This window comes from Gavialis gangeticus, unplaced genomic scaffold, assembly GCF_001723915.1.
Source record: "Gavialis gangeticus isolate Ggan-Ray unplaced genomic scaffold, GavGan_comp1, whole genome shotgun sequence".
Lineage (NCBI taxonomy): Eukaryota > Metazoa > Chordata > Crocodylia > Gavialidae > Gavialis > Gavialis gangeticus.
The window spans coordinates 7,765,486-7,779,072 of NW_017728991.1; the positions used below are offsets into that span (position 1 = coordinate 7,765,486).

General features: G+C 45.3%; 1 protein-coding gene across 1 annotated transcript in view; it reads right to left on the reverse strand.

Moving 5' to 3' along the window:
• Nucleotides 1-13,587, reverse strand: part of RHBDL3 (rhomboid like 3) — a 118,237-nt gene that overhangs the window by 49,916 nt on the left and 54,734 nt on the right. The window contains exon 3 of the mRNA XM_019516871.1: nt 9,256-9,414. Within this exon, the coding sequence (XP_019372416.1) occupies nt 9,256-9,414 (159 nt within the window). The remainder of the gene's footprint in view (nt 1-9,255; nt 9,415-13,587) is intronic.

Genomic DNA, 13,587 nt, shown 5'->3' on the forward strand with positions numbered 1-13,587 from the left:
GCTACGGGACCTGAACCTGTTCAGCCTCCACAAGAGAAGGCTGAGGGGGGATCTAGTGGCCTGTTATAAACTGGTCAGGGGGGATCAGCAGGCATTGGGGAAGTCCCTGTTCCCCCGAGCACTGCCAGGAGTGACCAGGAATAACGGTCACAAGCTGGCAGAGGGTAGATTTAGGCTAGATATCAGGAGGCGCTACTTCACGGTTAGGGCGGCTAGGATCTGGAACCAACTTCCAAAAGAAGTGGTGCAGGCTCCTACCCTGGGGGTTTTTAAGAGGAGGTTAGATGAACACCTTGCTGGTTTGACCCCAGTACTCTTTCCTGCCACGGCAGAGGGTCGGACTAGATGATCTACTTAGGTCCCTTCCGACCCTAGAAACTATTAAACCAGTTCCACAGGTCCCATGAACTACCCAGTAAAACGCCACTGGGGAACTTAGACAAGCAGCACAATCCAGGCATCACACTTCGGCTGTGTTTGCTTGCAGAATGGGTGCGGTGTGGTGCTGCCAAGGCAGTATTTTGTTCCTATGTGCAAGCCTGTGGGAAGTCAGCTCCATTGAGTTTGGGGGACTGGGATCCAAAAGCCTCACTGTGGCTGGGACTTTTCAGATACATGCACAGAGCCACAACTCTGGACTTGAACCTAGGTTTTACAGCTAATGGTATTTTTAGAGCGCCTGAAGTGTACTAGAGAAACGAACTGTGTAACACTGGGGAAGTCATTGTAGCTTCCTTTGCTATCCCGTCTGGCCTCTGGTCCCTAGGCAGTGAGCCTAGACCTGGGTAACTAAGGGTCTGGTTTAAATTAGCTGATACAATTTGCTTGAAGCAAAGATGTTACATCAGCTTAAAGTTACTACAAAACCACAGCTAAATATTGATTTTGGACCCAGCTCTAGTTGGTTTTGTACACTGCATTGAGAGCTGATTCTAGGAGCTTGTCCAACATTCCTAATGTGTTGAAATATCTGCCTTCAAGGGAGAGCTCTCATCCCTGGTGCTCCCCCCACACAGCTCCTTGGCACAATCTGCCTCGAAAGGCTGGTTCACCAAGATGAAGCCCTTCTGCTATATCTCCTTCTGCAGGATGACCACCAAGCAAACCATAAGGTAAGGATTCACCTCCATTTTGATGGAAAGCTCCAATGCTCTATCTGAGATCACTTCAGGTTAGACATAACGAAAAACTTCTTTACAAGTTGAGTGTCGAGGGTTTGGAACAGGCTCCCCCCAGAGCTGGTACAGTCATCCACCTTGGCAATCTTCAGAAAGCGTCTCAACGCCCATTTTTCCTGGATCCCAGCAGTTTTTCCTGCCCAAGTGCAGGGGGGCTGGACCCAATGATCTGTAAGGTCCCTTCCAGCCCCTAACTACTATGAAACTATGAAAGCTCCTTTGCTTTGTCCGAGTCCCACAGTACGCCTATGGCAGTGTTGAGAAGTCTAGTCCACCTAACTCATCTGGCACTTAACTCACAAACCACCCAATGTACACCAATGGCTTAGGTTTGGCCCACACCGGACATTTTTGCTGGCATTGCAAGGGGTAGGTGGAGTTATCCTGGCAAAAAAGACGTCCCTGGGCAAACACAGCCTATTTGGGGAAACAGGTATATAATGGAAAAATGCAATCTTTTCCCAGGATAGGGATAAGCTTTCCTTAGACTAAGGCAGAGTGGAGCCAGGAGTTGCACAAGTGACTCATGAGAATGAACCATAAGTACAACTGACAGTACCCCAACCACTATCAGGTACTGAGATAGTGGGATGGCATTGCTCAGGCACTTTTTCTGTAGTACTATCAGACAGGAGAAACTGCAGGATGTAGTCTACCAGCTCCATCCTTTGGCCCTGCTGACATTTTGGAGGGGGCTTAGCAGTGACATGACGCTACCTGGTTTGTCTGAGGTAATGCATCTGCCCCACCTTTCAAGAAAGAGGAAGGAATAAATGCTCAATTGGGAAGCAGAGACTCCATCTCCCCCAGGATCCCCAGCCCTGCTGCTTGGCATTGCTGGACTGTCAGGATGCCGTGTGTGAAAGAGCTGCCCTGCAGTGTCCATGATGCCAGAGGCAAGTTATGTTTGACAAGGACCCCGGTAAACAATGTCTCGGCTGTAATTACTTTCTGGCTCATCTCACCTCTGAAGGTAGCAAAGTTAGTTAAACAGCTCTGGGCTTTATCTCCTCCTGCAGCTGTTGCAGTTTGTTGACAGACAACACTTTCATTGAGTATTTTTAGTGTCTCCCTTTATGATAGAGAAAAGCAAGTGGACAATAGAAATAAACAAGATACATTTGCATTTCCCCAGTAGGGCTTTTTTTCTCACTTAGTGTCTAAGATGGAAAAAACCCCCCACCTGTGATTGCTCTTTGCTGGTTTTTGTGGCTTCTTGAAAACACGGGTTTATAAATAAAAATGTATAGGAAGTGGAATTGTGTTTTAAACATATCTGATGCAAATCTCATGCATATATAGATGAGAAATACATCAAAATGAAATCATTTATCTTATAACTTCTCTCCCTTTCTGTTTTTTAACTGTGCCAGCAAATTTCAATTTCTTTGAATTTATCCATTATTCAGAATTGTTTATTGAATATGTTCTAGGGTTAGCTCCTGGTCTACAGATTGTATCCAAATAGATTATTCCAAGCCTTCAAAATGACAAATTCAAGCTGCTCTAATTAGTTTTCATTGGACATGCAGGTCACATGGGTTTGCTTAGGTTTCCTTGTTGGATGAGTACTTCTCAGAGAAAAGCTTCTGGTGTGATTATGAACACTAAATTTCCCAAATATCCTCCAATATTTGCTTAGAAATGGCTGGGTCTACAAACACTAGAGGGCCATTAAGCCTGTTAGAGTGTTTCCAGAAAATGAATGGAGGCAGGAAGCAGAGAGTTTAAAGGAATGAGCTTAAAGTATTTGAGCAAATGTTAATGATATTTGGTTTTCTGCAAAAATTGACCCACCTTGGTTATACCCAGGCACTGTTCAATTATAGACTGTATTTGCTTTCAGATGTATACATGACAGCCTATCATAATTTCTTTACGTGCAGCACACATAATGATTCCTTGGCTCGACTAAGCCCACTACTACTACAGACCTCTACATGAACACTAGTTACAGACAGACGTTACATTTGTCATGCTTCTGTCTTACTGGCCACCTGGTGATGGAGAAGCAGAACCACACGATACAGATTGTTGAGCAACTCTTGGAAGCGGCACATCTGTCTACATCTATAGTGCTACCTTTCTGGTCTGGGTCAAACCCCATGATCATCTGCCCTGCTACAAATATTACAGCTGTCCGCACCCAAAAGGAGCCAGACCATTAGCTAGAAGCAGTTACAGGCCAATATCATTTTCTGCTTGAGCCACTGGAAAGAGAGGAAGATATAATGGACAAGCATCAATCTTTCCTGTTTACAAACATCGACTCAGCACCAGTGAGATTTGATCCCAAGTTACTACCGTACTCAGTGGGCATGTCTACACAACACTGTATGGTGACATTAGTACTGCGTCATGCTTTAGTACTTGCTTGAGGGAACTACTAAACGTGGCACAGTAGTGAGCCGTACTGTGGCGTATCGATGGCGCATGGTTAGATTCACCGGCTACATTGCCATGGCAGTGCACTATAGCTGAGCAGCAAGCTGCTATGGCGACATAACCAGCAATCATGTGTAGACCTGTGTGATCTCTATGTCACCATAGCACGCCATACGGTGATGTAGCACATCGCTATATCGCTATAGGGCAACGTGTAGACGTGCCCAGTTACCACAAGACACCAGGCACAGCCGCCACCTTCAAACAAGAGTTTTGTTAAATAGCAAAACTTAAAAAGCCCTGAATTCAGGCAGCAAGAACATTTTTGGACCAACCAGTACGACAAATACTAGAGGAGTAGTACTGCCGTTAGTCCTTACAGGTCAGAGCTTGCAGAGCTGCCCAGCTGGCCCAAGAGGGTGCAAAGTGGGGTGGAGGGAGGTACTGATGCATGTCAGACTAGGGTGATTTTTTTTGATGCATAGGTTAATTCATCAAAGTAGCATTTATAAGGGATCTAAAATCAGGGTGAATCTAGCCAGTAGTTCAGACCAAAGAAAGTGGGAGATTTTCCACAAATGAGAAACCTATTTAATTTAGAGGCTCCTAAAATGGAATTTTTCTTTTTGGAAATGCCACCAGAACATGAAACCAAAAATTCCAGCTCAATCCAGAACCAACCCAAGTACAAAATGAAAATGTTTGCTTCCCCTTATCTTTGCAATGAATTAATACACAATTTTCCTAGACTGACCTTGTCAATAATTCAAAAAGCCCTGCTACATTTCAGTCGCTTTATCCTATTACTATGAATAGCCAAACCTGCCAGGCCAGGAGCTGGAAATGGTTGGTAAGTAACAGTCTTCTATGGACATCAGGGGAATGATATGGCTTTGTTTCACAGTGATCTCTCTGGTAGACAAATGGACTCGGTGTCCAGGACAATGGCAAAAGCATCCAGGGGACTGTTGGGGGGAACTGGGTGGACAAGTCTTGAGGGATGTACAGGAACATCAGAGAAACACAAGGGCTAACTTCTTGCTTTGGGGAAGTTTGCTGAGCTGTTGCCTGCCTCCCTGGTGGTAGTTAATAATGGGCTCAGTGTGAGAGGTACTACACCTGCCATAGCAGGTAGCGACAGCAAAAGGTAGCCAGCACCTCTCTATGTGTACACAGGGAACAGAGGCCTGCCATGACATTATTGGTTGTTTTTATTATCACAGCCCCTGTATTCCCAACACAAACCAAGGTCGCTTTGTGCTAGGTGTTGCACATGCTGAGCAAAGGACAGCTCCTACTCCCAAGAACTCAGTGTCAATAGATATGCCCAGGGCAAAATTACTTTCCCCAAGTTGCAAGGGTTAGGCTGGGAATAGGACCTAGTCTGTTTGATCTGCAAGCCCTGACCTCATGTGTTTCAGGGAGCCTTTTCATTTGACTTCCAGGCTCCATCAGTCAGAGTTTGCTAAGAGACTTTGTGCGGTGCTTTGAGTGTTCCAGATGGAGCGGCTGGTCTGGCGCACAGGAACCTAGAGACCCCCGCCTTTTGCCTCATGCCCTGAATTTCCACCTCTACTATATGTGGAAGTTAGAGGCAGAATATAGATAACACCTACTGCTTATCAGGGTTTCCCAACAGCTGGAGTGTTATAAGTGCTAACCTGGCACCTGCATTCACTCCAAGAGTAAAAGAAACATGGGAATATTTGGGAGGCTACGTAAGTCACCTATCAATATTGTTTTAACATTTATAGTGTTTGCTCATGAATTTTGATCAGAAAACAAACAACTATACTTGGAAAGCCCCAGTGTGGATGTGTGTAATGAGCTGCATTTCCCTCCCCCAGATTCTTCACCACAACCTCTGAAACCAGATCAGCGTGTCATATTAACTGCGCCATAGAAATAGGAAAATCAACCCTCAGAACAAGAGCAAAAAGCAAAGATAGTCGATTCTCGCCCTAGATGAGGTATATGCTTATCAGAATGATGGACCTCTGTGCTACATGTAATTCCATACTCAAGAATGTATGGATGTTGTCCAATCTAGACTTCAAGGTACTTTAACATAAAGCAAGGATACTTGCCCACAAAGACTTCAATGCACGTATTGTCTGTGTATTAACCACCTTCTATTTTATGCATTTAAAATGTTCCTAATCAGCATGCTATGCAGGTGCCATGCTGGGTATTTCTTGCTAAGATAATAAAAATAGGCTCTCTACTTACTCGGTTTTTATAAACTTATGAAACCGATCCAAGGCTTTCCCTTATCTTTCATAGTTTTCCTACAACCCTGAAGGAGAATGACACTACCTGCTTTAGACAGAAGCTCACTGCATTCACAGCTCCATATGACTTGAGCATTGAATTTTCAACAGAGAAGTTTTCCTTTAAAAAAGGAATACTACCACTGACTCAACCCCCAGACACTGAGCGACGGATCCTTCTGGACAGAGTTGGACTACTTGTATTATAGGACATCTCCTCAGGGGCCACTCTGGATCTGAACTATTCTACAGTTTAAATACTCCTCAAGAACCCCTTTCTATTCGCTTGATAAAGGGGTGGAAATAAAACACACTCTCATTCCTCTAACGTGTATCCTGAACTGCTTAGCAAAGATAGGCTCCCTATAGAGCTTACAAACTCAGAGGACAAAGGGAGTGAAGGAGAAAAAGGGAAACTGAGGCAGAAAGTGGAGAATTGCTGTGCCTAAGGCTACACAGCAGGCAGAGGCCAGGCTAGAACCCAGGTCTCCCAAGTCCTGTTCACTAGGCCGGGCTTTCCTCTAAAGGAACAAGCTAGAGGCCTACCACTTAAAGATAAACTAGACAGGCTAGGTGTATGCTAAATCTCATCCAGACTTTTCCAGAACAATTTTATTAGTCCTGCATCACTTTTTACCAAGATCACCAGCAGGTGTGGCCTGAAACCAAACAGGAAAAGCTTGGACTGCAGAAAGGGGAAGGAGCCTTGAAAAGTTAGATTTATAGCATCCAGTGAAGAGCTGAAGGGCAAGGGGGTACAGAAGCACCAATTACAAATAATTTAGCATTCTAGCAATTGCACAGCTATTGATTAGTGAAAGCAAAAATGCAAATGAGGGAGATGGAGGAATGGGAGATAGGAAATCAATGGTGGCTTTATCAGGCTTACACAGTGAAGTCTAAAGGCATTTTTAGTTCTGCAGAAATTATGTTGGTTGGAGATGACTCAGCGCTGTCCCGCTCTGAAATCTGTACATGACTCCCTTCACTGGTAACTATGCCCATGTCTAAAGGGTCCTCAGATACCCAACAGCAATCTGCATTCTTGCTGGCCCTATTTATAGAGGACTGGTGGACAAGCCTGTGGTTGAGAGGTGAAGAGCCCCGAGTTCCAGTCCTGATCTTCACACCAGCTTGCTGTGTTGGCCTGTGGCAAGACGCTTAACATTTTTCCTCATTTTTTCCTCCACAAAATGGGTTTAATGAGACTTAGCACTAGCCTTAGTGATGCGTTGCAGGACTCCATTTGTAAATGTCTGCATGGGAGTTGAGCACCTCATCTGCTCTAAGTAATTGTTATGTACGCTATTAATCCTGGGATATCTACCTGGCTGCAACAAGTGGGGATGCCTGATCACTTCCTACAGCTACAGTGAACATTTTTATTGCTGCTGCATTTTAGTGTGTCCATAAATCTTCTCAAAGAGCTGATAAGATAGCATAGCTCTGATAAGATAACCGACAGCTCTATTTCAGCATCTCATCTCATCAGGGTGATTTCACTGTCCTGCTGACCCCTTAACTGAGGTTAGGAATGGGGATTATGACAGCTCAGACCTGAGAGAGATCACCCTGTCTCATTTACTGAGACATAGCCCTATAGGACACACAGAGTCTGCTTTCTAACCCATGAAAACAATGTGCAAGCTATTGTACAGTGCCAGGAGGCACTTCTGGGTGGACAAGAGAAACATTTGTGAATAACTGTCAGTGGAACCCAGACCACATTAAGCTCCCTCCAACAAATTCCCAAAGACCCTTTACAGGCACTGTTAATGACCATGGGTGGAAGATGAAGCATTATTTAGAGGTTATGGAGCAGGAATGGCACACAGAGATAAAGTGTACACCCATGGTCTCATGGGGGCAAGTGGCAACACTTCCATTGGCTTCACAGGGAGTAGAGCAGTAGAAAAAGAGGGGATGGAGGCTTCGCTCTCAGAGCAGAAGATCCAGAAAATGAGCCCCATACCAGGAGATAAAGGGAGAAGACTCCCTGTTTCCTCAGGGCCCAGATAGCTTCAATGGACTCCCACCCTGTATGTGGGCAACGAAGCAGTAAGCCTCATCCAACCTGGTACTGGGTAGTTTATGCATGTTGGGCGGCAGCTGCAGCATCCTGCATTGGATCATCTCCCAAAGCAGGAAGCTGAGCGCACCTGCAGAACGGCAGTGAGATGGGGCAGGCTAAGTCAACTGATTTACCACCAGCCAGTCACATGGGTCAGTCTCCCATTTTCTCCATGCTTCTCTGGAAATTCTACTGCATCAACATTGTTTGGTTATTCTGGGTCAACATAGGACTAGACATGGTATTTACATGCAGTGGTAAGATCCCTAGGTAGACTAAGAGTTACTCAGATAGACAGAAATATGCCTTTGAGCAAAGACCTCACCAGGACGGCTACTGGCTGACACAGAGGTAAAAAAAAACAAGAAGAGAGATGAGAGTTGAGAGCTGGGAATCAGATTGTCAAAATCACAGTTTCTCTCCTTCTGCTAACAGCAGTAGCTGTTTGCGGAGTGTGAGACTATTTCAAATGTTTCACATGAAATCCTGTTTACAGCTAGATGCTGTAGCTAGCAGCCAGGAAACAAGATGGGAATAATAGGCAACATTTGCAAAACTGCCTAAGTGACTTAGAAGCCCAAGTCTCATTTTCAAAAGTGATTCAGGCACTTCAGAGCACACAAGTCTGACTGAACACCAATAGAGATTAAGAGCCACGTGCCTCAGCCTCTTCTGAAAAGTTCTTGTGAAAATCTATCCCAAGTCACAGGCTCCTTTACACTGGGAATGTAACCACAATATCTGTTTTGGGGCTCCAAAGTTATACTGCAAACAGTCTTCAGGAGCCGATTCAGATTATCATTGTTTAGGCAATATCTGAACCACCATTATAGCATAAATTCCCTGCTGCTGACAGTGAGGGAGAATCTGAAGTCAGCCTGAAAAAATGGACTCTTCTTGTCTTTAAGTATAAGAGGGAGAATTCCTTCCTCTCCCCCAGTAATGGGTCAGGACCAGAGCAACCACAATCTGCAGCATTAAATCTGGAGTGTGTTCCATGTGAATGAATTGCAAATAAAGCCCTTCATCAGAACCTCACATGCCTGGTGTGAGGCCTGACCTAACTAAGCCATTGGAGAGAACGGCTATTTTTTTTCAGGGCTGCAGAGTGGACTTTACAGAAGCGCTTGGTGTCAGCCTGCCTGCACTGAAGTCGAAGGGAGTTCTGTCAGTGACATCAAAGGTAAGCTAACACTGGGCTAATGCTTCTGAAAAGCCCAGCCAAAGATGCAGGCAAAAAACCCCCCTGCTTTCCTAAAATGAGGGAGAAAGAGAACATCCCTTGCTCTTCAGCATTTCAAACCAAATCCAGACTAGGGCTGCAAGGTGCTCTCCCTGCCCAATCACTTACCAGGTTGACAAAGTCCTGATAACAGATCTTCCCATCAGAATTGTTGTCTGCCAAAGCCAAGAGAACCTCCAGCTTGTGCGGGTCCAGCTCGGAGCCGTGCCGTTGAAGGAGGCCTCGAAATCTCTCGGTGCTGATGTATCCAGTGCTCTCAGGGTCGAACTGAAAGGAAGGGGAAAGAGCAAAAGTTACTTGCTGGGTAATTGCACACCACGTGCAATTTGTGGCTCCTTGTGGTCCAGGAACTGCTGCAGCCCAATAGGGAGGGCTGTTCTCACCCTGCACTGTGAAGTGTCACTGGCCAGTGGGCCACACAGCTTCATTTCAGATCATTACTCTTGCCAGTAGATCTGCAGATTGTTCCAGAGCTGGAGAGAATCTATGCACCATCACCCAACTAGTGCCAGACAGCCCTGGACCAGGGGCATGAAACCACTGTCTGAGACCTTGTCTCTGATCTGTCCAGGGGGAGAGTGATACCCCAGCTAGTGATACCCCAGCTAGGTCCCTAGAAAGGGCTCTGTACTTGCTTAGAGAGCAGGCTCCAGGTCTTTGGTAGTCAACAGCTTCGCATGATTGCCACAGGTCTGCAGCCAGAAGAAACACTCCTCATTTCTAACTAGGTCAGTTCTCCCTTTACAGCTCTGCTTTCTCCCAATCCAAGAATTCAGCGCCTTGAAAATGTAATGCGTTACCCTGGACTACATGCTGGCCTTTGGCAGTGATGTCCATTACAACCTGTCAGTAATCAAGGTTATTTGCTGCCAGGTTGCTACTGCCTGGCTTTGCAAAGTCAATTCCAAATCCAGATCGTGGGACACAACTGAGCCTCTTGAATTAACATGGCATTTGGGAATAACCACCCAGTCTCATGCTGACCAGGTTCAGTGAGCTGAGGTACAGAAGTCCTTGTTCTCATCAGCCCCTTTAAGTCAATCTCTCCCCCTCACTTCCTACAGCCCTGCCTTGTCCTACAAATTTAGAACCGTTCACAATGGAGTCTGCCTTTCAAAGCAAATACAAGGCAAACAAGACTAAAGAATGCACTGCTTTGCTTTGGCCCCTGAATTATTTTAACTGAGTGTTAGTTTCTGTGGTTTTTCTTTCCTCTTATTTGTAAAGTTAAGACTAGCTGCAGACAGTTGCTACAGCCGGGCATGCAGCCAGAGAACTGGAGGTTTACAGACTCCTTATCCTATCAAACACTGTGCAAGGAAACAACATAACTTACATCACACGTAGAACATTTTCACCATAAAAGATCTCAGAGTGCTTGAAAAATGCTACCAAACCTCACTGGTCACTGAATTGCAGGTGCTTTGTCAGAAGTGGAACAGAAGAGCCATTTAAAATTGTGCACAACAACATGAGACCGATCCAATCGGAGAACCAAAAATCAGTCAAGGTCTGAAAAAGTTGCCTTAAACTGTGAGAATGAAGTTCAGTTTATCCAAGAAATCTTTTATCTAAGAAAGGTTTAAGACACATTTTGGTAACTATTAGCATCTGAATGCAGAGCTCTCTTAGTCTAACAGACAATGGCCCAAGCCAAACAAATTCTGTCAAGAAAAAAGAGCACGTAGCACTGAGAGGATTTAACCAATGTAGTGGATTCTCCATCACTTGGTTTTAAATCACAAGTAGATGTCTTCCTAAAAGTTACCATCTAATGCAGCCAAGAACTAAGGTCTTGAGGCAGGGATTAATAGGTTGGGTTCTCAGGCTGGAGTTACAGAGGTCAGATAAAGGGAACAAAATACTTCCTTACTAGCCTTGAAAAAAATCTATGAAAAAAATTCTGTACCAAAGTGAAACTAAACCAAGTAAGCATCATCTCAGCTCATTCACAGGTGCACTTCTGCGTTCATATTGTCCCTCTTAAAGCCAAACATTTTTCCTCTCCTGGGGATAGGTCAAGAAACACTGCACAGCTGAAGAATTTCAGTGTCATTAAACCAAAAATAAAGAGAACATCAATATATTATTATAACAAATCTATAACAAAACTCCCCAGTTATTACCATGATCCACACATCCTGCTTACCTGGGGCTTTCCAGGAGCAGGGATAGAACCAGGTCTGACTGCTTCCAGCAGCACTGGAGCTTTCCCTCCCTTCCTTCACCGGAGCTAACAGAGCATTGCCCCTTCCACTCTTAGCAGCACAACATGGCTGGTGCAGCTGAATGGATCTAGCCAGTGAATGGCAGCAATATGCTCATATGTACACAAGAGCTAGTTTGTTTTGCTACTCATAGTCCTGGACAGAAACATATCCTGATAGGATCTTAACTGCAAAGCCACTGAATTTTGCCCCTTCAGCTGGCCAGTCCCAGAGCCCTCAACTTTCCCCATTCAAACCATTCATAGAAGAGCCATTGTCTGATTTTGGAGCTCATAACCAACTTTGGAAGAGAGCAAGAGAACCAGGAGTCACACTGTGGTCAGGGGGTGATTTTCCGAGGAGCAGGGGAACTAGGATGTCAGAGCTCCTCAGCTCAGGCTTCTCTTCTGTTCCCAATCAGAGGGACCGATGTGCTGCTGCTCCTGAAGCCAGAACAGCCTTTGAGAGTAATGGAAATCCCAGACTTACTGAACCAGATTGAAAGGCTCACACCAAAGTTGCTTTCCTGTTGATTATTGTGAGACCCTTATCTATTCCCTCTGCTCCACTAGCAACAGTCTGGTTTCCATGGGCCACTTGTGTCGGTGCCAGCCTCTTGCCTTATGGAACAACCTTTACACAGCTTTCCATCTTACTAGCTCTGAATCTCATTTCAAACCTCAGCTGAAATCAGACCCTTTTCTTCTTTCCCTCTGAATCTTAATTTTTTTTCTCACTTGGCACTTTTTTTATTTTGTATTTGGACAGTTAAGTGCATAGGGAATGCAATCTATATGAGAGACACTATCCAAACCATAGTTTCACATCTGTATTTATTCACACCTTTTGCAAAGCAAGAATAATTTCATCTCTGCTTAAAGCCTCCTTCATGCACAATGCAGAAAATGGAAAAGCAAAAGCATCTTATTTATGGTTCCTTCTAAAACAGATAAGTGCTTTTACTGCTGAAGGGACTTTTACATCTAGACATCTTATAAAGAGGTTCTTGAGAAAGTGAGCCAGGAGATAAACAATACATTAAAGCCAAAATAACAAGGCAGCCACGTGCCACTTTGATTTGTTTTCCAAAACACACAGTAGAAAGTGAGTCCCACATTAAATCTGGAATGAATTCCCCACTTTTACCAGAAATGCTGGTAAAGGAGAAAGACTTGTTTCCCAGTGGCAGCTGTAGCAGGCGAACTGAGCTATGCTCGGGCTCATGGCAGCAACCTGCTAACTTTAACTCAGCAGTTCCCAAACCTTTCCCTTACTGACCCCACTTCCAGGCTTGCAAACCTTCTTCCAGTTGCTGCCCTGCTCCTGCAGCTGAATTTCTCTTGGACTCGCAATTCCACTCATAAACGTTATGTCCCCCTATGAAGTCGTGACCCCCAGTTCTGAAACCACTGCTTTCAGTGAAAATCTGCAGACCACACTTGACATTGGCTGAAGACTGGAGTTCACTGAATTGCTTGGTGTCACCCAAGTTCACTGACCCATGGTGGTATCATCAAGCACCAAGGAGAGAGAAATTCAGTGTTCGTTGTAAACACACTGCACCGCTTGGCAATAGATCAGCATTCATGACACGCCAAGCATCAGTACCTGGTCCATACCACGGAAACTAATGATCCTCTCAGAGAAACAAATCCTGCAAACTTTTCAAGGAATCCCAGTGTCATTGCCACCAGCCACTGCACCAGTGAAGGAAGATGATGCCACAGACCTTTCCCAGCTGAAACTGCAATGATTCTTTAACCCAGTTTGGGAGAGCTACAAGGGCTTTGTACCTTTCATAGTTTCATAGTTTCTAGGGTCGGAAGGGACCTGAGCAGATCATCTAGTCCGACCCCCTGCTGTGGCAGGAAAGAGTACTGGGGTCAAACGACCCCAGCAAGGTGTTCATCTACCCTCCTCTTAAAAACCCCCAGGGTAGGAGCCTGCACCACCTCTCTTGGAAGTTGGTTCCAGACCCTAGCCGCCCTGACCGTGAAATAGCGCCTCCTGATGTCTAACCTAAACCTACCCTCTGCCAGCTTGTGACCGTTATTCCTGGTCACTCCTGGCGGTGCTCGGGGGAACAGTGACTCCCCCAATGCCTGCTGATCCCCCCTGACTAGTTTATAACAGGCCACATGATCCCCCCTCAGCCTTCTCTTTTGAAGGCTGAACAGGTTCAGGTCCCGTAACCTTTCCTCATAGGACCTACCCTGCTGTCCCTTGATCATAC